Here is a 23218-nt window from a genome sequence, read left to right on the forward strand (position 1 = left end):
TCCAGGTCAGGGGTCAACTACAACCTGAGCAGAGAGAACAGATTATCTGACCACAGAGGTTTCCAGGTCAGGGGTCAACTAGAACCTGAGCAGAGAGAACAGATTATCTGACCACAGAGGTTTCCAGGTCAGGGGTCAACTACAACCTGAGCAGAGAGAACAGATTATCTGACCACAGAGGTTTCCAGGTCAGGGGTCAACTAGAACCTGAGAACAGATTATCTGACCACAGAGGTTTCCAGGTCAGGGGTCAACTACAACCTGAGCAGAGAGAACAAGTTATTAGCCTGAGTACACAGACCTTAGAGAATGGATTGAGCTACCAGTGCTGTGTGTGTGGTGTACGTTGAGCGTGTGTGTGTCTGTGTCTGTGTGTGTGTGTGTGTATACGCACCATATACATTGGCTTGTGTGTGTATGCGTTTGTCTCCACAATGCCGTGGCTGATGGTTCCGTACTGTGTGTGTGTGTGTGTGTGTGTGTGACGTCGTGGCTCACCTCCACAATGCCGTGGCTGATGGTTCCGTACTGCCTCTTCCTCAGAATAACCAGGCTGATCACTATCACCATCGCTATGGCCACCGCTATCACTAGCAGACCAATCAGAGCAGAGCTCCCGAAGCTGAAGTCCTCGCCCAGAGGGCGGTAGGATTCCTAGAGGAGAGAGAGGCAGAGAGACAGGGAGAGAGAGAGACAGGGAGAGAGAGAGAGACAGATATAGAGACAGATATAGAGACAGATATAGAGACAGATATAGAGACAGATATAGAGAGAGACAGATATAGAGAGAGACAGATATAGAGAGAGACAGATATAGAGAGAGACAGATATAGAGAGAGACAGATATAGAGACAGATATAGAGACAGATATAGAGAGAGACAGATATAGAGACAGATATAGAGACAGATATAGAGACAGATATAGAGAGAGACAGATATAGAGACAGATATAGAGACAGATATAGAGACAGATATAGAGACAGATATAGAGACAGATATAGAGACAGATATAGAGACAGATATAGAGACAGAGCGAGAGAGAGACAGATATAGAGACAGATATAGAGACAGATATAGAGACAGATATAGAGACAGATATAGAGACAGATATAGAGACAGATATAGAGACAGAGCGAGAGAGAGACAGATATAGAGACAGATATAGAGACAGAGCGAGAGAGAGACAGATATAGAGACAGATATAGAGACAGATATAGAGACAGATATAGAGACAGATATAGAGACAGATATAGAGAGAGACAGATATAGAGAGAGACAGATATAGAGAGAGACAGATATAGAGAGAGACAGATATAGAGAGAGACAGATATAGAGAGAGACAGATATAGAGAGAGACAGATATAGAGAGAGACAGATATAGAGAGAGACAGATATAGAGAGAGACAGATATAGAGAGAGACAGATATAGAGAGAGACAGATATAGAGAGAGACAGATATAGAGACAGATATAGAGAGAGACAGATATAGAGAGAGACAGATATAGAGAGAGACAGATATAGAGAGAGACAGATATAGAGAGAGACAGATATAGAGAGAGACAGATATAGAGACAGATATAGAGACAGATATAGAGACAGATATAGAGACAGAGCGAGAGAGAGACAGATATAGAGACAGATATAGAGACAGATATAGAGACAGATATAGAGACAGATATAGAGACAGATATAGAGACAGAGCGAGAGAGAGACAGATATAGAGACAGATATAGAGACAGAGCGAGAGAGAGACAGATATAGAGACAGATATAGAGACAGAGCGAGAGAGAGACAGATATAGAGACAGAGCGAGAGAGAGACAGATATAGAGACAGATATAGAGACAGATAGAGCGAGAGAAAGATGGAACAAGAGAGAACGAGACAGAGCGAGAGAGAGAGATGGAGCGAGAGAGAGAGACAGATATAGAGACAGAGCGAGACAGAGAGACAGATAGACAGATGAGCGAGAGAGACAGAGAGAGAGCGAGACAGTTAGTTTGTGTAAAGACAAGAACATACACTATAAGACTGACATAGACATCAGATCCAATACAGAGTGAACAGACTACACTCATGCATGATATATATATATATATATATATATATATATATATATATATATATATATATATATATATATATATATATATATATATAAAACACATCTTTATCTTGAGGTGACTATATGTAAAGGAATGCGAGACCCTGCCATGGTAATAACCCACTGGGTTTGATGCAGGGTGAATAGTTCATCTACAGGCAGCCATAGGATCTCTCTGGTCCCACACACACAGAGATGCTGAGGTACCCTCAACTCTTTGTGTGGATAAATACATACACACATTCAGTGGAACCAGCGTACATTCCAATACATTTACATCCATGCATCCATGCAGAAAATAACTACCATCTGGATGGTACGAGTCAGACCTGGTGCAGACGTGTAGATGGGTGTTTCTCCCACTATGAATAAACAGAGTGACTTATGGTTCTTTGGTTTCCCCCTTTATCCCTCCCCTATCCTATCCTCCCCTACCCTCCCTCTTCTTCCTCTCCTTCCTCCCTCTCCTTCCCCATCCCTCCTTCCCCCATCCCATCCCTCCCCTATCCTCCCCTACCCTCTCCTCTCCTCCCTCTCCTTCCTCCCTCCCTCCTTCCCCCATCCCTCCCCGTCCTACCAGCAGTTTCCCATGTTAACCAGATGGGGGCCCTGTCGTGTCCTCACCAGCAGTTCCCCATCCTTAACCAGATCGGGGGGCACTGTGGTGTTCTCACCAGCAGTTCCCCATGTTCACCAGATCGGGGGGCCCTGTGGCGTTCTCACCAGCAGTTCCCCATGTTAACCAGATGGGGGGGCACTGTGGTGTTCTCACCAGCAGTTCCCCATGTTAACCAGATGGGGGGCACTGTGGTGTTCTCACCAGCAGTTCCCCATGTTAACCAGATGGGGGCACTGTGGTGTTCTCACCAGCAGTTCCCCATGTTAACCAGATGGGGGGGCACTGTGGTGTTCTCACCAGCAGTTCCCCATGTTAACCAGATGGGGGGCACTGTGGTGTTCTCACCAGCAGTTCCCCATGTTAACCAGATGGGGGCACTGTGGTGTTCTCACCAGCAGTTTCCCATGTTAACCAGATGGGGGCACTGTGGTGTTCTCACCAGCAGTTTCCCATGTTAACCAGATGGGGGGCACTGTGGTGTTCTCACCAGCTGTTCCCCATGTTAACCAGATGGGGGCACTGTGGTGTTCTCACCAGCAGTTCCCCATGTTAACCAGATGGGGGCACTGTGTACTCACCAGCTCATCACCATGCATAACGCTGACTCTCTCAGCATTGTATATCACTTCCTTTACATCCAGAGTCTCATCAACCACCTGCTGACAGCACACACACACAGGGCCCAGGTTACACCGCTGACATGGCTCGCTGTGTGTGTGTGTGAGAGATATGGAGTATTGTGTGTGTGTGATATGGAATATTGTGTGTGTGTGTGTGTGTGTGTGTGTGTGGGTGTGTGTGATATGGAATATTGTGTGTGTGTGATATGGAGTATTGTGTGTGTGTGTTATGGAATATTGTGTGTGTGTGTGTGAGTGATATGGAATATTGTGTGTGTGTGATATGGAATATTGTGTGTGTGTGATATGGAATATTGTGTGTGTGTGCTATGGAATATTGTGTGTGAGAGAGAGATATGGAATATTGTGTGTGTGTGTGTGTGAGAGAGAGATATGGAGTATTGTGTGTGTGTGTGTGTGTGTGTGTGTGTGTGTGTGTGTGTGTGTGTGTGTGTGTGTGAGAGAGAGAGAGATATGGAGTATTGTGTTTATTTACACCTATCTACCATAGTGCATGTCTGGGTTAAGAAGGGGGCAGAGAAGCAAAGAGACTGTTTGTGTGTTCAGTCTGTAATCAGAGAATTTATGGTTGTCTAGGTTACCTAGAGGTTCTCTTCAGAACACATGTTTATGGTTGTCTAGGTTACCTAGAGGTTCTCTTCAGAACACATGTTTATGGTTGTCTAGGTTACCTAGAGGTTCTCTTCAGAACACATGTTTATGGTTGTCTAGGTTACCTAGAGGTTCTCTTCAGAACACATGTTTATGGTTGTCTAGGTTACCTAGAGGTTCTCTTCAGAACACATGTTTATGGTTGTCTAGGTTACCTAGAGGTTCTCTTCAGAACACATGTTTATGGTTGTCTAGGTTACCTAGAGGTTCTCTTCAGAACACATGTTTATGGTTGTCTAGGTTACCTAGAGGTTCTCTTCAGAACACATGTTTATGGTTGTCTAGGTTACCTAGAGGTTCTCTTCAGAACACATGTTTATGGTTGTCTAGGTTACCTAGAGGTTCTCTTCAGAACACATGTTTATGGTTGTCTAGGTTACCTAGAGGTTCTCTTCAGAACACATGTTTATGGTTGTCTAGGTTACCTAGAGGTTCTCTTCAGAACACATGTTTATGGTTGTCTAGGTTACCTAGAGGTTCTCTTCAGAACACATGTTTATGGTTGTCTAGGTTACCTAGAGGTTCTCTTCAGAACACATGTTTATGGTTGTCTAGGTTACCTAGAGGTTCTCTTCAGAACACATGTTTATGGTTGTCTAGGTTACCTAGAGGTTCCTGCTACAGACAAATGACCATTTATAGTTTAATAAAATGTTTTAACTCTGATTGTTCTGTGTTTGGACTCCACAAAAACAATAATACTGTCATGCATAACAAACATAAAAAACAACACATGACTGCATGACACAAACACAGTTATCCGCTTGTCCTTGGATCTGCATGCTAAACATTCAACTTCAGGATCCAAGAGGAAGGAGGAGACATGATGCTTCTGGTAAATGAGAGCATGCAGAAAGAAGATGGCTGCTGTGAAATCCCTGGACTACATCCTCGCTGTTTTAGTGGTGATCCCTGGACTACATCCTCTCTGTTTTAGTGGTGATCCCTGGACTACATCCTCTCTGTTTTAGTTGTGATCCCTGGACTACATCCTCTCTGTTTTAGTGGCGATCCCTGGACTATATCCTCTCTGTTTTAGTGGCGATCCCTGGACTATATCCTCTCTGTTTTAGTGGCGATCCCTGGACTACATCCTCTCTGTTTTAGTGGTGATCCCTGGACTACATCCTCTCTGTTTTAGTGGCGATCCCTGGACTACATCCTCTCTGTTTTAGTGGTGATCCCTGGACTACATCCTCTCTGTTTTAGTGGTGATCCCTGGACTACATCCTCTCTGTTTTAGTGGCGATCCCTGGACTACATCCTCTCTGTTTTAGTGGCGATCCCTGGACTACATCCTCTGTTTTAGTGGCGATCCCTGGACTACATCCTCTGTTTTAGTGGCGATCCCTGGACTACATCCTCTGTTTTAGTGGCGATCCCTGGACTACATCCTCTCTGTTTTAGTGGCGATCCCTGGACTACATCCTCTCTGTTTTAGTGGCGATCCCTGGACTACATCCTCTCTGTTTTAGTGGCGATCCCTGGACTACATCCTCTCTGTTTTAGTGGCGATCCCTGGACTACATCCTCTCTGTTTTAGTGGTGATCCCTGGACTACATCCTCTCTGTTTTAGTGGTGATCCCTGGACTACATCCTCTCTGTTTTAGTGGTGATCCCTGGACTACATCCTCTCTGTTTTAGTGGTGATCCCTGGACTACATCCTCTCTGTTTTAGTGGCGATCCCTGGACTACATCCTCTCTGTTTTAGTGGCGATCCCTGGACTACAGCCTCTCTGTTTTAGTGGCGATCCCTGGACTACATCCTCTGTTTTAGTGGTGATCCCTGGACTACATCCTCTCTGTTTTAGTGGTGATCCCTGGACTACATCCTCTCTGTTTTAGTGGCGATCCCTGGACTACATCCTCTCTGTTTTAGTGGCGATCCCTGGACTACATCCTCTGTTTTAGTGGTGATCCCTGGACTACATCCTCTCTGTTTTAGTGGTGATCCCTGGACTACATCCTCTCTGTTTTAGTGGTGATCCATGGACTACATCCTCTCTGTTTTAGTGGCGATCCCTGGACTACATCCTCTCTGTTTTAGTGGTGATCCCTGGACTACATCCTCTCTGTTTTAGTGGCGATCCCTGGACTACATCCTCTCTGTTTTAGTGGCGATCCCTGGACTACATCCTCTCTGTTTTAGTGGTGATCCCTGGACTACATCCTCTCTGTTTTAGTGGTGATCCATGGACTACTGGATATTCCAGCCTATTCACCAGAACCCTGAGTTGTTTTAGGGTAATTTCAGAAAGTATTCATACCCCCTGACTTTATACACATTTTGTTGTGTTACGAAGTGGGATTACAATTGATTTCAATGTCATTGGTTTGAACGATCTACACAAAACACTAAGTGGAAGAAAAATTTAAACATTTGTTAAAAATGTAATGAAAAATAAAACACGAATATATCTTGATTAGATAAGTATTCAACCCCCTGATTCAATACATGTTAGAATCACATTTGGTAGTGATTACAGATGTGAGGCTTTCTGGGTAAGTCTCTAAGAGCTTTCCACACCTGGATTGTGCAACATTTGCCAATTATTATTTTCAAAATTCTTCAAACTTAGTCAAATTGGTTGTTGATCATTACTAGATAACCATTTTCAGGTCTTGCCGTAGATTTTCAAGTAGATTTAAGTCAAAACTGTAACTCGGCCACTCAGAAACATTCATTGTCTTCTTGGTAAGCAACTTCAGTGTATATTTGTCCTTGTGTTTTAGGTTATTGTCCTGCTGGAAGGTGAATTAATCTCCCAGTGTATATTTGGCCTTGTGTTTTAGGTTATTGTCCTGCTGAAAGGTGAATTCATCTCCCAGTGTCTGGTGGAAAGCAGACTGAACCAGGGTTTCCTCCAGGACTCTGTCTGTGTTTAACTCTAAAACGTTTATTTTTTACCATGGAAAACTCCATGCAACTTATTATGTGATTTGTTAAGCAAATGTTTACTCCTGAAATGATTTAGGCTTGACATAACAAAAGGGTTGAATACTTATTGACTCAAGACATTTCCCGAGCTGACAAGGTAAAAATCTGTCGTTCTGCCCCTGAACAAGGCAGTTAACCCACTGTTCCCCTGAACGAGGCAGTTAACCCACTGTTCCCCTGAACGAGGCAGTTAACCCACTGTTCCCCTGAACGAGGCCGTTAACCCACTGTTCCCCTGAACGAGGCCGTTAACCCACTGTTCCCCTGAACGAGGCCGTTAACCCACTGTTCCCCTGAACGAGGCCGTTAACCCACTGTTCCCCTGAACGAGGCAGTTAACCCACTGTTCCCCTGAACGAGGCAGTTAACCCACTGTTCCCCTGAACGAGGCAGTTAACCCACTGTTCCCCTGAACGAGGCAGTTAACCCACTGTTCCCCTGAACGAGGCCGTTAACCCACTGTTCCCCTGAACGAGGCCGTTAACCCACTGTTCCCCTGAACGAGGCCGTTAACCCACTGTTCCCCTGAACGAGGCAGTTAACCCACTGTTCCCCTGAACGAGGCAGTTAACCCACTGTTCCCCTGAACGAGGCAGTTAACCCACTGTTCCCCTGAACGAGGCAGTTAACCCACTGTTCCCCTGAACGAGGCCGTTAACCCACTGTTCCCCTGAACGAGGCCGTTAACCCACTGTTCCCCTGAACGAGGCCGTTAACCCACTGTTCCCCTGAACGAGGCAGTTAACCCACTGTTCCCCTGAACGAGGCAGTTAACCCACTGTTCCCCTGAACGAGGCAGTTAACCCACTGTTCCCCTGAACGAGGCAGTTAACCCACTGTTCCCCTGAACGAGGCAGTTAACCCACTGTTCCCCTGAACGAGGCAGTTAACCCACTGTTCCCCTGAACGAGGCAGTTAACCCACTGTTCCCCTGAACGAGGCAGTTAACCCACTGTTCCCCTGAACGAGGCAGTTAACCCACTGTTCCCCTGAACGAGGCAGTTAACCCACTGTTCCCCTGAACGAGGCAGTTAACCCACTGTTCCCCTGAACGAGGCAGTTAACCCACTGTTCCCCGGGTGCCGTTGATGTTGATTAAGGCAGCCCCCATCACCTCTCTGGTTCAGAGGGGTTAAAATACAGAAGACACATTTCAGTTGAATACATTCAGTTGTACAACTGACTAGGTATCCCCCCCCCCAGCTTTTCCCCTTTCAGCTTTTATTCATTTCTAAAAAAAAAAACATAATTATACTTTTATGTTATGGGCTTTTGTGTGTAGATCAGTGACACAAAATCTAAATGTAATCCATTTTAAATTCAGGTTGTAACACAACAAACATGTGGAAAAAGTCAAGGGGTGTGAACACTTTCCGAAGGCTCTGTATTTAAGGGGGTAGAGAAGGACATTAGAAGAGGAGATCACAGACACTGTCTACTATTATTGATTATTAAATCAGGTGATCAGCATGTCTACTCTGACTTGTGCTGTTACCATTGAAGTTATACTGTAATACAAGATGTCTAAAGCGGTGACAGACGGACGGAAGCACAGTCAGAGAAATACAGACAGGCGGCCAGACAGATCTCTCACCATGTTGTTGTTGATCTTGGGCTTGCTGTTGACGATCCTTTCCTCAGCTCCGATCAGCCCGTCCTGGCCGTACATCCCTGAACCTGTAGGGGGCAGGAGAGAGGTTAGAGGTCAGCCTAATCGGGAGGAACAGAAAATAGAGAGGGAGACAGTGGGTTGTGCGACTGTAGTCCAGCTGGACTCACTGCTGATATTGTTTTGAATCAAATTCTTGCTTCAATATACCACATTCTTATTAGTTGCTCTGTGTAGAGCCCCAGTCCTCCTCTTCAGTCCGGAGGTTTACAGGAAACACTCGGTTTCATGGTCTAAACTCAGTGTCCTTTGACCTTCTTCATTAATAAGGACTTTCAGAACTCAGTTCAGTCTGATTGAACCTACTGGATGCCACGACCTGGAGCATAGAGTACAATACGAAGCTAGGAACCAGACGGTACAAAAAGAACAAAGATACACCATGAATAAATTCACGGAGAGAGCGAGAGAGAGGGCTGAAGACGGGGAGAGAGCGAGAGCGAGCGAGCGAGGGCTGAAGACGGAGAGAGAGAGAGCGAGCGAGCGAGCGCTGAAGACGGAGAGAGAGAGAGCGAGCGAGCGAGAGAGGGCTGAAGACGGAGCGAGAGAGGGCTGAAGACGGAGCGAGAGAGGGCTGAAGACGGAGCGAGAGAGGGCTGAAGACGGAGCGAGAGAGGGCTGAAGACGGAGCGAGAGAGGGCTGAAGACGGAGCGGGAGAGGGCTGAAGACGGAGCGGGAGAGGGCTGAAGACGGAGCGGGAGAGGGCTGAAGACGGAGCGGGAGAGGGCTGAAGACGGAGAGGGAGAGGGCTGAAGACGGAGCGGGAGAGGGCTGAAGACGGAGCGGGAGAGGGCTGAAGACGGAGCGGGAGAGGGCTGAAGACGGAGCGGGAGAGGGCTGAAGACGGAGAGGGAGAGGGCTGAAGACGGAGCGAGAGAGGGCTGAAGACGGAGCGAGAGAGGGCTGAAGACGGAGCGAGAGAGGGCTGAAGACGGAGCGAGAGAGGGCTGAAGACGGAGCGAGAGAGGGCTGAAGACGGAGCGAGAGAGGGCTGAAGACGGAGCGAGAGAGGGCTGAAGACGGAGCGAGAGAGGGCTGAAGACGGAGCGAGAGAGGGAGAGGGCTGAAGACGGAGCGAGAGAGGGCTGAAGACGGAGCGAGAGAGGGAGAGGGCTGAAGACGGTCAGGGTTAAGACCATTACTTCCCTGTAGCTCAGTTGGTAGAGCATGGTGTTTGCAACGCCAGGGTTGTGGGTTCGATTCCCACGGGGGGCCAGCACAGAAAAATAATGTATAAAAAAATGAAATGAAATGTATGCATTCACTACTGTAAGTCGCTCTGGATAAGAGCGTCTGCTAAATGACTAAAAATGTAAAAAAAAAATGTAAATGTAAATGTACTGAATGATTGGTTTTAGTGGAGAACAATAGTCTGTGTTGATTGTCAGGGTTGCCTTGGTTACTTCCTAAATGTAATCCATTACTAGTTACCTGTCCAAAATTTTAACCAGTAACGTAACTGTTGGATTACCCTAAACTCAGTAATGTAATCTGATTACTTTTAGGTTACTTTCCCTTTAAGAGGCATGAGAAGAAGACAAACACGTATATTACCAATTGAACGACATCTATTGCAGGATAAATCAATGTTAGAGTTTACATACCTGGCAATATATGGATGTTACATTTTACTTTATGGGTTGGTTATTGGTTGAGGTCAGGTGATTGTGGAGGCCAGGTCATCTGATGCAGCACTCCATCACTCTCTTTCTTGGTCAAATAACCCTTACACAACCCGGAGGTGACAACTCTGGATGAGAGAAAGCCAAGAGTGCCAAGGAAAACGGTGGCTACTTTGAAGAATCTCAAATATAAAATATATTTTGATTTGTTTAACACTTTTTTTTGGTTACTGCATGATTCCATATGTGTTATTTCATAGTTTTGATGTCTTCACTATTATTCTACAATGTAGAAAATAGTAACAAATAATCAAAAACCCTGGAATGAGTCGGTGTTCTAAAACTTTTGACTGGTCCTGCATATATAATTTATAAGCCCAAAAATGGATGTAGCAACTACAGATTTCCCCTTTAATTCTATCAAAAGTGTGTGAGTTTGAGCATGTGTCCATTAGGCCTTTTATCAGCATGAATTAGATTGAGCAATAAAAGCCACACTTTTATTCCATCGGCTGGGATCCTCAATATGCAGCTGTTGCAAGAACACATTTTTCACTGGCTGTCCACTGGTTTCAATAACAATGATTGACAGGCAGCTTAAAGTTCTTGAATTCAACCATTATTGGGTTCAAATACACATTTAGATTTGTGAACAGCCGTATCCACAACAACCACAATCCGTAAGGCGCAAATAGCTAAAGGAGAGAGCAGCAGTGTGATTCACATCGATGCACGATGTAGAGATCAATAATAAATGATATCCGTATCGCCGTAGACTACAACCACTGACGTCATCGTTTACCTCCAAGCGTTTAGTAAAATTGGATCGTCTTTCCCCACGATCCATCAAACACATTTTGTGTGTGCATAATAGTGGTCTCTGATTGGTGGTCATCATTTGGCGTGTCGTCACAGTGGTCTCTGATTGGTGGTCATCATAGTGGTCTCTGATTGGTGGTCATCATAGTGGTCTCTGATTGGTGGTCATCATTTGGTGTGTCGTCACAGTGGTCTCTGATTGGTGGTCATCATTTGGCGTGTCATCATTAGTGGTCTGATTGGTGGTCATCATTTGGCGTGTCATCACAGTGGTCTCTGATTGGTCGTCATCATTTGGCGTGTCGTCACACTGGTCTCTGATTGGTGCGTCATCGTAGTGGTCTCTGATTGGTGGTCAGACTCACTCAGGTGGAACAAACTTAAACTTGCACCTTTATTCAAAGCTGATTTGAACATCTTTGAAAAAACAGAGGTGTCAAAACATTTTCTTTTCCCCGCAAACACCCTCTCTGAATTTGAAAATAACACTCTAGGTCATCATTTAGTTTTTCTAAAGTATCTGTAATCTGACTGCAATATTTTAGCTGGTAACGTAACGGATTACATTATTTCAACCCTGTTGATGGTTGACTGCTGCAGAGCTGATGTCAGATCAGACACTGTCAATATCTGTTAGTGTACCTGTCGTCACAGAGTCTGTCACAGGGCTAATAGGCTAATAGGTTCATCTGTTGTCTTGTCGAACAAACCGCTGGCTAGTCAACAACAAAACACAAACAATGAAAATGCAGAGAGACACAGCTACAGTTCACTGCACAGGTGTGTTGCCATCACAACACAGCAGAAGCTATTGTACCAGGAGAATGACCTGGCTTTTATCTAGAATATTACCAGAGAAGGACCTGGCTTTTATCTAGAATATTAACAGAGAAGGTCCTGGCTTTTATCTAGAATGTTAACAGAGAAGAACCTGGCTTTTATCTAGAATATTAACAGAGAAGAACCTGGCTTTTATCTAGAATATTAACAGAGAAGGACCTGGCTTTTATCTAGAATATTAACAGAGAAGGACCTGGCTTTTACAGTTGAAGAAGTCAGAAGATTACATGCACTCAGGATGGAGTCATTAAAACTCATTTTTCAACCACTCCACACATCTCTTGTTAACAAACTATAGTTTTGACAAGTCGGTTAGGACATCTACTTTATGCATGACACAAGTCATTTTTCCAACAATTGTTTACAGACAGATTATTTCACTTATAATTCACTGTATCACAATTCCAGTGGGTCAGAAGTTTACACTAAGTTGACTGTGTCTTTAAACAGCTTGGAAAATTCCAGAAAAGTATGCCATGGCTTTAGAAGCTTCTGATAGGCTAATTGACATCATTTGAGTCAATTGGAGGTGTACCTGTGGATGTATTTCAAGGCCTACCTTCAAACTCAGTGCCTCTTTGCTTGACATCATGGCAAAATCAAGAGAGATCAGCCAAGACCTCAGAAAAAGAATGTAGACCTCCACAAGTCTGGTTCATCCTTGGGAGCAATTTCCCAATGTCTGAAGGTACCACGTTCATCTGTACAAACAATAGTACGCAAGTGTAAACACCATGGGACCACGCAGCCATCAAACCACTCAGGAAGGAGACGCATTCTGTCTCCTAGAGATGAATGTACTTTGGTGCGAAAAGTGCAAATCAATCCCAGAACAACAGCAAAGGACCTTGTGAAGATGCTGGAGGAAACAGGTACAAAAGTATCTATATCCACAGTAAAACGAGTCCTATATCGACATAACCTGAAAGGCCGCTCAGCAAGGAAGAAGCCACGGTTTGCAACTGCACATGAGGACAAAGATTGTACTTTTTGGAGAAATGTCCCTCTGGTCTGATGAAACAAAAATAGAACTGTTTGGCCATAATGACCATCGTTATGTTTGGAGGAAAACGGGGGAGGCTTGCAAGCCGAAAAACACCATCCCAACCGTGAAGCACGGGGGTGGCAGCATCATGTTGTGGCGGTGCTTTGCTGCAGGAAGGACTGGTGCACTTCACAAAATAGAATGCATCATGAGGCAGGAAAATTATGTGGATATATTGAAGCAACATCTCAAGACATCAGTCAGGAAGTTAAAGCTTGGTCGCAAATGGGTCTTCCAAATGGACAATGACCCCAAGCATACTTCCAAAGTTGTGGCAAAATGGCTTAAGGACAACAAAGTCAAGGTATTGGAGTGGCCATCACAAAGCCCTGACCTCAATCCCATAGAGAATTTGTGTGCAGAACTGAAAAGCGTGTGAGGAGGAATTGGCCAAAATTCATCCAACATATTGTGGGAAGCTTGTGGAAGGCTACCCGAAACGTTTGACCCAAGTTAAACAATTTTAAAGCAATGTTACCAAATACTAATTGAATGAATGTAAACTTATGACCAACTGGGAATGTGATGAAAGAAATAAAAGCTGAAATAAATCATTCTCTCTACTATTATTCTGACATTTCACATTCTTAAAATAAAAAAGTGGTGAACGTAACTGACCTAAGACAGTGAATTTTTACTAGGATTAAATGTCAAGAATTGTTAAACTGAGTTTAAATGTATTTGGTTAAGGTGTATGTAAACTTCCGACTTCAACTGTATCTAGAATATTAACAGAGAAGGTAATATAGGGCCAGTCTCAAATGGCAGGACTCTATTCCTTATACAGTGAACCCTATGGGCCCTATAGTAGTGCACTATATTGGGGGTAATTTAGAGTGAAAACACAGTTCTGTGATTGACTGTACACAGTCCAGCTAGATCCCCATGTTAAACCCAAATCAGACATAACTCCCCCTCTCATTCAATCTGACAGTAGAGAAATTGGGCCACTTTGCGCCTGGCTGTGGATCAGTGGAACCCTCTGCTCATAGCAGAGAGCCAGGGAAGGAGAGAGGGAGAGGGGTTGGAGGGAACAGACCGGAGTCTGGGCGGGGAAACAATTAGGAAAATAACTTTGATAAATGGACTGAGGATGTGATGACGACTTGGGAGAGAGGAGAAGTAGAGAAAAATGTTTTCTCTAGTCTCTTTACACAGAGCGAGACCGAGCAAGAGGGAGAGCAAGACCGGGAGCGACAGAGCCAGAGAGCCAGAACGCCGGAGAGACAGAAAGCCAGAGAGCCAGAGCGCGAGAGCCAGAACGCCGGAGAGACAGAACGCCGGAGAGACAGAACGCCGGAGAGACAGAACGCCGGAGAGACAGAACGCCAGAACGCCGGAGAGACAGAACGCCGGAGAGACAGAACGCCAGAGAGACAGAACGCCGGAGAGACAGAACGCCGGAGAGACAGAACGCCGGAGAGACAGAACGCCGGAGAGGCAGAACGCCGGAGAGACAGAACGCCAGAACGCCGGAGAGACAGAACGCCGGAGAGACAGAACGCCGGAGAGACAGAACGCCAGAACGCCGGAGAGACAGAACGCGGGAGAGACAGAACGCCAGAACGCCGGAGAGACAGAACGCCGGAGAGACAGAACGCCAGAACGCCGGAGAGACAGAACGCCGGAGAGACAGAACGCCAGAACGCCGGAGAGACAGAACGCCGGAGAGACAGAACGCCGGAGAGACAGAACGCCGGAGAGACAGAACGCCGGAGAGACAGAACGCCAGAACGCCAGAGAGACAGAACGCCAGAGAGACAGAACGCCGGAGAGACAGAACGCCGGAGAGACAGAACGCCGGAGACAGAACGCCAGAGAGCCAGAACGCGCCAGGCATAGAAATAATATTGTATAGGACGGTCTCTAATGTCACTATTGATGCCCGATTACCGATGTTTATTATTTAATAACCTTTATTTAACTAGGAAAGTCAGTTAAGAACAAATTCTTATTTACAATGATGGCCTACCCCGGCTGACGCTGGGCCAATTGTGCACCGCCCTATGGGACTCCCAATCACGGCCGGATGTAGTGACGCCTCTTGCACTGAGATGCAGTGTCTTAGACCGCTGTGCCACTCGGAGCCCAAATGTAGTGCCCTACTTTGATACCCTATTAGTGCCCTAACTTTGATACCCTATTAGTGCCCTACTTTGATACCCTATTAGTGCCCTACTTTGATACCCTATTAGTGCCCTACTTTGATACCCTATTAGTGCCCTACATTTGACCAGACTATTTGACGTATGACACGTGATTTCCCCCCCGTGGGTAATCATAACAGTTGAATGGATAATTAATAGAGAGGGGACTGAAATAGAATAGGAGAAACAGAGAATAGTGATGAGAGATGGAGGGAAGAGAGGGGGAGATAAAATGAAGAAAGAGGAGAGGGGAAGAGAGAGGAGAGGGGGAGATGGAGGGAAGAGAGAGGAGAGGGGGAGATGGAGGGGAGAAAGAGGAGCGGGGGAGATAAAATGAATAAAGAGGAGAGGGGGAGAAAGAGGAGAGGGGGAGATGAAGGGGAGATGGAGGAGAGGGGGAGATGAAGGGAAGAAAGAGGAGAGGGGGAGATGAAGGGAAGAAAGAGGAGAGGGGGAGATGGAGGGGAGAAAGAGGAGAGGGGGAGATGGAGGGAAGAAAGAGGAGAGGGGGAGATGGAGGGGAGAGAGAGGAGAGGGGGAGATGGAGGGAAGAGAGAGGAGAGGGGGAGATGGAGGGGAGAGAGGAGAGGGGGAGATGGAGGGAAGAGAGAGGAGAGGGGGAGATGAAGGGAAGAAAGAGGAGAGGGGGAGATGAAGGGAAGAAAGGAGAGGGGGAGAAAGAGGAGAGGTGGAGAAAGAGGAGAGGGGGAGAAAGAGGAGAGGTGGAGAAAGAGGAGAGGTGGAGAAAGAGGAGAGGGGGAGAAAGAGGAGAGGGGGAGATGGAGAAAATAAGAGGGAGAGCAGAGACACCAACCTTTCTTGAAGGCACGTGGGGAGTCTGATAGATCACCTAGGCAACAGGAATGAGCAACAGAAAAACGGAAAGAGAAAAAGAGAAACCCAGGTGAGAAGAGAAAAGGCAGGATTATCAAGCAGTGTTCAACGATGGAGCAGCCAAGGAGCTGCAGGGAAGCTTCCCCCAAGTTAATCTCAGAGAGCGCGCGCCAGAGAGCGCGCGCCAGAGAGAGAGCGCGCCAGAGAGAGAGCGCGCCAGAGAGAGAGCGCGCGACAGAGAGAGTGTCAGAGAGCGAGAGCGCGACAGAGAGAGCGAGAGCGCGACAGAGAGAGCGAGAGCGCGACAGAGAGAGCGAGAGCGCGACAGAGAGAGCGAGAGCGCGACAGAGAGAGCGAGAGCGCGACAGAGAGAGCGAGAGCGCGACAGAGAGAGCGAGAGCGCGACAGAGAGAGAGCGCGCGACAGAGAGAGAGCGCGCGACAGAGAGAGAGCGCGCGACAGAGAGAGAGCGCGCGACAGAGAGAGAGCGCGCGACAGAGAGAGAGCGCGCGACAGAGAGAGCGCGCGACAGAGAGAGAGCGCGCGACAGAGAGAGAGCGCGCGACAGAGAGAGAGCGCGCGACAGAGAGAGAGCGCGCGACAGAGAGAGCGTCAGAGAGCGAGAGCGCGACAGAGAGAGCGAGAGAGCGAGAGCGCGACAGAGAGAGCGAGAGCGCGACAGAGAGAGCGAGAGCGCGACAGAGAGAGCGAGAGCGCGACAGAGAGAGCGAGAGCGCGACAGAGAGAGAGCGCGCGACAGAGAGAGCGTCAGAGAGCGAGAGCGCGACAGAGAGAGCGAGAGCGCGACAGAGAGAGCGAGAGCGCGACAGAGAGCGAGACAGAGAGAGCGAGAGCGCGACAGAGAGAGCGAGAGCGCGACAGAGAGAGCGAGAGCGCGACAGAGAGAGCGAGAGCGCGACAGAGAGAGAGCGCGCGACAGAGAGAGCGTCAGAGAGCGAGAGTGCGACAGAGAGAGCGAGAGCGCGACAGAGAGAGCGAGAGCGCGACAGAGAGAGCGAGAGCGCGACAGAGAGAGCGCGAGAGCGCGACAGAGAGAGCGCGACAGAGAGAGCGAGAGCGCGACAGAGAGAGCGAGAGCGCGACAGAGAGAGCGAGAGCGCGACAGAGAGCAACAGAGAGAGCGACAGAGAGCGCGACAGAGAGAGCGACAGAGAGCGCGACAGAGAGAGCGACAGAGAGCGCGACAGAGAGCGCGACAGAGAGAGCGAGAGCGCGACAGAGAGAGCGAGAGCGCGACAGAGAGAGCGAGAGCGCGACAGAGAGAGCGAGAGCGCGACAGAGAGCGAGAGCGCGACAGAGAGAACGAGAGCGCGACAGAGAGAGCGAGAGCGCGACAGAGAGAGCGAGAGCGCGACAGAGAGAGCGAGAGCGCGACAGAGAGCGAGAGCGCGACAGAGAGCGAGAGCGCGACAGAGAGAGCGAGAGCGCAACAGAGAGCGCGACAGAGAGAGCGACAGAGAGAGCGAGAGCGCGACAGAGAGAGCGCGACAGAGAGAGCGACAGAGAGAGCGAGAGAGCGACAGAGAGAGCGACGGAGAGAGCGAGAGCGCGACAGAGAGAGCGACAGAGAGAGCGAGACAGAGAGAGTGAGAGAGCGACAGAGAGAGCGAGAGCGCGACAGAGAGAGCGACAGAGAGAGCGAGAGCGCGACAGAGAGAGCGCGACAGAGAGAGCGAGAGCGCGACAGAGAGAGCGACAGAGAGAGCGAGATAGAGAGAGCGAGAGAGCGACAGAGAGAGCGAGAGAGCGACAGAGAGAGCGAGAGAGCGACAGAGAGAGCGAGAGCGCGACAGAGAGAGCGCGACAGAGAGCGCGACAGAGAGAGCGCGACAGAGAGCGCGACAGAGAGAGCGACAGAGAGAGCGACAGAGAGAGCGACAGAGAGAGCGAGAGCGCGACAGAGAGAGCGCGACAGAGAGAGCGAGAGTGCGACAGAGAGAGCGACGGAGAGAGCGAGAGCGCGACAGAGAGAGCGACAGAGAGAGCGACAGAGCGACAGAGAGAGCGAGAGAGAGAGAGTGAGAGAGCGACAGAGAGAGCGAGAGCGCGACAGAGAGAGCGACAGAGAGAGCGAGATAGAGAGAGCGACAGAGAGAGCGAAAGAGATAGAGAGAGCTAGAGATTTAAAAGAGGAACGGTCCCAGAAATGGAACACTTCAAGGTTATTATAGTAAACAAAAACTGAAAAAAAAAAAATAATAATATTGGAAAAACTTTAATAAACCGAAATAACAGTTTCAAAACAAACTATTCTGAAACTATCATCTTTGACTGCAAAACAAACTAAAATACACCAAAATAAAATTAAATAAAAAAATTAATTGTTTAGTTTTTTAATTCTAAACTATTGGCAAAAATCAAATGAGGTATTCAACATTTTTTCTAATAGGGTTTTCGAGCTTCTGAATCTGGTGGGTAAATGCTGCCAGTAGATGTCGATGTTTCAAATAAAAAGATCACTAGCTAACAGGGCATAAATCTGAGGACGAGCACGGAGCATGACTAGGCCAAGCTGGAACAGCTTGTGAACTTCCTGGAAACGTTCGCAATCTACACCGACCAACTTCAAACTTTAAGCCAGTTGCTGTCTGAAGTGTTGCCGTGTCTTCTCAACCAGTGGAGGCACACTTTCAGTCAACCAATGTTGCAAAACATTTGGTACAGGTCCTCCTGAAGTCACTGGGCTTCACATTCATACCGACTCCTCTGGCAACCTCAACCCCTGCAGCAGCTTTGCCTGATGGTCCCAAGTGTGTCTCTGCCACCACTTCGCTCAACAGAAATGGAAAAACACTGATGAGGGAAGCAGAGTTTTTTTTGTTGTACTTCAGCAAATTAGAGAGTACAGCCGTGGAGCAGCAGGAACCACAGGAAGGATGCCAGCACCATGAATCCAACAAGCATCTCAACCAGTGCTTCCTCACCTTGCCCCCCTGTGTGAGCTGCGGAAATACCTGGAAGAGGTCAAGTGGCATGTTTACAGAGTCACCTCTCCAGTTCTTGACAGGCAAAGGATGTCTGTTTATCCAAAAAGCTGAGGCCTGTGATGCTGGATCTGGTTTCGACCACTGCATCCTAGGCGTTCGTGGAGAGAATATTCTCTGTCTGTGGACAACTGTCATCAGGCTTGAGAAACAAAACAATCACCTCTCTGGAACGCAGAGTCTTCTTGAAGATAAACCAGACTTGTTTGGTTGAACAGACACACACAAAAAAACAAAAAACACACAAAGCTAGCTGGCTGTTAACTGATAGATTTGTGAATAAATGTTATATTGTTTTTTTATAACCCTATTTGAAGGCATTAGTCAGAGATACATGTTTAATATTACATAAACAAGTTTAAAAAAAAATGGGCCATGACTTCATTTTTATCTGTCAGATATATGTAAAAGGTGCTTGAATTTTCTTAATTATAAAGTGAATACAGCTGATTGGTGTAAACACGGACCAGAGAGTTTTCTTGCACCAGTCTAGTCGCTTATCTTTAAATCCAATGCTCCCCCCCCCCTCTTCACATTATGATTCATTTATCATTTAAACCTGGCCATGGAGTCCTCTAGTGATCAGAAGCCTGTGTTAGCATTGGCAGCACCATTGAGGACTTCCACCATTTTGATTTAGTCAACTGGGCGGGACTTTAAACTTCATTGGCTGATCCCACCTGATGATCCTGTTGGAGTCGTGACAACCGGGTCATTTAAGAACACAAACTATTTCAAGATAAAAAAAACGGCCTCATCGTGATACAGAGATGTCTATCCAAGTCTATGGTCCTGGCCCGTCAACTTATATGTATTACTACATCACTGACCCCCCCAAAAAAAATAAACTACAAGATCCTAGATTCCATAGGCTACTTTCTGTTACTAACACTAAATAACATTACATTTAAATAATCGTTTCTATCAAACTGAAACCAAATAAAAACGAGTAAATCAAGTCTGACAACAAACAAACTAAACAGATTTTTCTAATAAAAATTGAAAAAACGAATAGTAATAAAAACTAATATTAAATCACAAAACTATAATAACCTTGAAATTCCCCCCCGAGGCATGTCGTTCCATGTTTATCTGTGATTTAGTTCTAATTTGTATTTTTTGCCCTACCCGGCAACAGTCCCCACCTACCCGGAAACAGTCCCCACCTACCCGGAAACAGTCCCCACCTACCCGGAAACAGTCCCCACCTACCCGGAAACAGTCCCCACCTACCCGGCAACAGTCCCCACCTACCCGGCAACAGTCCCCACCTACCCGGCAACAGTCCCCACCTACCCGGCAACAATCACCACCTACCCGGCAACAATCACCACCTACCCGGCAACAATCGCCACCTACCCGGCAACAATCACCACCTACCCGGCAACAATCACCACCTACCCGGCAACAATCACCACCTACCCGGCAACAATCACTACCTACCCGACAACAATCACCACCTACCCGGCAACAATCACCACCTACCCGGCAACAATCACTACCTGGCTTTAGTTTCTGATTGATGGTTTTAAATATTTAGTTTGTTAGCAGCGTGTGACAGTAATGGGAGAGACAGAGAATAAAAGGAGAGATAACGAGGGCGGTGCTGCAGCAGTAGCGCTGACGAGGAGATAACGAGGGCGGTGCTGCAGCAGCAGTAGCGCTGACGAGGAGATAACGAGGGCGGTGCTGCAGCAGTAGCGCTGACGAGGAGATAACGAGGGCGGTGCTGCAGCAGTAGCGCTGACGAGGAGATAACGAGGGCGGTGCTGCAGCAGTAGCGCTGACGAGGAGATAACGAGGGCGGTGCTGCTGCAGCAGTAGCGCTGACGAGGAGATAACGAGGGCGGTGCTGCAGCAGTAGCGCTGACGAGGAGATAACGAGGGCGGTGCTGCAGCAGCAGTAGCGCTGACGAGGAGATAACGAGGGCGGTGCTGCAGCAGTAGCACTGACGAGGAGATAACGAGAGCGGTGCTGCAGCAGCAGTAGCGCTGACGAGGAGATAACGAGGGCGGTGCTGCAGCAGTAGCACTGACGAGGAGATAACGAGGGCGGTGCTGCAGCAGTAGCACTGACGAGGAGATAACGAGGGCGGTGCTGCAGCAGTAGCACTGACGAGGAGATAACGAGAGCGGTGCTGCAGCAGCAGTAGCACTGACGAGGAGATAACGAGGGCAATGCTGCTGCAGCAGTAGCACTGACGAGGAGATAACGAGGGCGATGCTGCTGCAGAGCCGGAGGCTTTGTGAGTTTCTCTGAACTTCAATGGCATCATGTTGAAGGCTGGGAGCCATGCTGGCCCAGATATGAGTCACAACACTCTCCTCTGATCTTCCCTCCTCTCGTCCAGTCACACAGAGTACATCAGTGTCTCTCTAACTGTGGGAACGCTCAGTGTTCCAGTGCATCAAGGTCCTATGCTGTTGTTTTGTCTTCCATACTTAGGAAACACTGATAACAGGCTTTATCTGTCCACAATACTGCCCAGTACTAGGACCAGGCTTTATCTGTCCACAATACTGCCCAGTACTAGGACTAGGCTTTCTGTCTACAATACTGCCCAGTACTAGGACTAGGCTTTATCTGTCTACAATACTGCCCAGTACTAGGACTAGGCTTTATCTGTCCACAATACTGCCCAGTACTAGGACCAGGCTTTATCTGTCCACAATACTGCCCAGTACTAGGACTAGGACTAGGCTTTCTGTCTACAATACTGCCCAGTACTAGGACTAGGCTTTTTCTGTCTACAATACTGCCCAGTACTAGGACCAGGCTTTATCTGTCTACAATACTGCCCAGTACTAGGACCAGGCTTTATCTGTCTACAATACTGCCCAGTACTAGGACCAGGCTTTATCTGTCCACAATACTGCCCAGTACTAGGACTAGGACCAGGCTTTATCTGTCCACAATACTGCCCAGGACTAGGACTAGGCTTTATCTGTCTACAATACTGCCCAGTACTAGGACCAGGCTTTATCTGTCCACAATACTGCCCAGGACTAGGACTAGGCTTTATCTGTCTACAATACTGCCCAGTACTAGGACCAGGCTTTATCTGTCTACAATACTGCCCAGTACTAGGACTTTATCTGTCCACAATACTGCCCAGTACTAGGACTAGGCTTTATCTGTCCACAATACTGCCCAGTACTAGGACTAGGACCAGGCTTTATCCATCCACAATACTGCCCAGGACTAGGACTAGGCTTTATCTGTCTACAATACTGCCCAGTACTAGGACTAGGCTTTATCTGTCCACAATACTGCCCAGTACTAGGACTAGGACTAGGCTTTCTGTCTACAATACTGCCCAGTACTAGGACTAGGCTTTATCTGTCTACAATACTGCCCAGTACTAGGACTAGGCTTTATCTGTCCACAATACTGCCCAGTACTAGGACCAGGCTTTATCTGTCTACAATACTGCCCAGTACTAGGACCAGGCTTTATCTGTCCACAATACTGCCCAGGACTAGGACTAGGCTTTATCTGTCTACAATACTGCCCAGTACTAGGACCAGGCTTTATCTGTCTACAATACTGCCCAGTACTAGGACTAGGCTTTATCTGTCTACAATACTGCCCAGTACTAGGACTAGGCTTTATCTGTCCACAATACTGCCCAGTACTAGGACTAGGACTAGGCTTTCTGTCTACAATACTGCCCAGTACTAGGACTAGGCTTTATCTGTCTACAATACTGCCCAGTACTAGGACTAGGCTTTATCTGTCTACAATACTGCCCAGTACTAGGACTAGGCTTTATCTGTCCACAATACTGCCCAGTACTAGGACCAGGCTTTATCTGTCTACAATACTGCCCAGTACTAGGACCAGGCTTTATCTGTCTACAATACTGCCCAGTACTAGGACTAGGACTAGGCTTTCTGTCTACAATACTGCCCAGGACTAGGACTAGGCTTTATCTGTCTACAATACTGCCCAGTACTAGGACTAGGCTTTATCTGTCCACAATACTGCCCAGTACTAGGACCAGGCTTTATCTGTCTACAATACTGCCCAGTACTAGGACCAGGCTTTATCTGTCCACAATACTGCCCAGTACTAGGACTAGGACTAGGCTTTCTGTCTACAATACTGCCCAGTACTAGGACTAGGCTTTATCTGTCTACAATACTGCCCAGTACTAGGACCAGGCTTTATCTGTCCACAATTCTGCCCAGGACTAGGACTAGGCTTTATCTGTCTACAATACTGCCCAGTACTAGGACCAGGCTTTATCTGTCTACAATACTGCCCAGTACTAGGACTAGG

General features: G+C 47.4%; 1 protein-coding gene across 16 annotated transcripts in view; it reads right to left on the reverse strand.

Annotated features, from left to right (window-relative positions):
- The window catches only part of aplp2 (amyloid beta precursor like protein 2), a 151184-nt gene that overhangs the window by 3736 nt on the left and 124230 nt on the right, over nt 1-23218 (reverse strand). For 7 of the 16 annotated variants that reach the window (XR_014378933.1, XM_082956529.1, XM_082956528.1 and 4 more), the window contains 4 exons: nt 15912-15947; nt 8549-8631; nt 3301-3381; nt 499-654 (listed from right to left, as the gene is read on the reverse strand). Coding sequence is in view for 15 of the 16 variants with exons in the window: in XM_082956529.1 (XP_082812655.1) it covers nt 499-654; nt 3301-3381; nt 8549-8631; nt 15912-15947 (356 nt within the window). In the remaining variant the exon portion in view is untranslated. The remainder of the gene's footprint in view (nt 1-498; nt 655-3300; nt 3382-8548; nt 8632-15911; nt 15948-23218) is intronic. The other 9 variants (XM_082956524.1, XM_082956523.1, XM_082956521.1 and 6 more) reach the window with 5 other exon arrangements.

Source organism: Salmo salar, chromosome 09 (genome assembly GCF_965601325.2).
Source record: "Salmo salar chromosome 09, fSalSal1, whole genome shotgun sequence".
Lineage (NCBI taxonomy): Eukaryota > Metazoa > Chordata > Actinopteri > Salmoniformes > Salmonidae > Salmo > Salmo salar.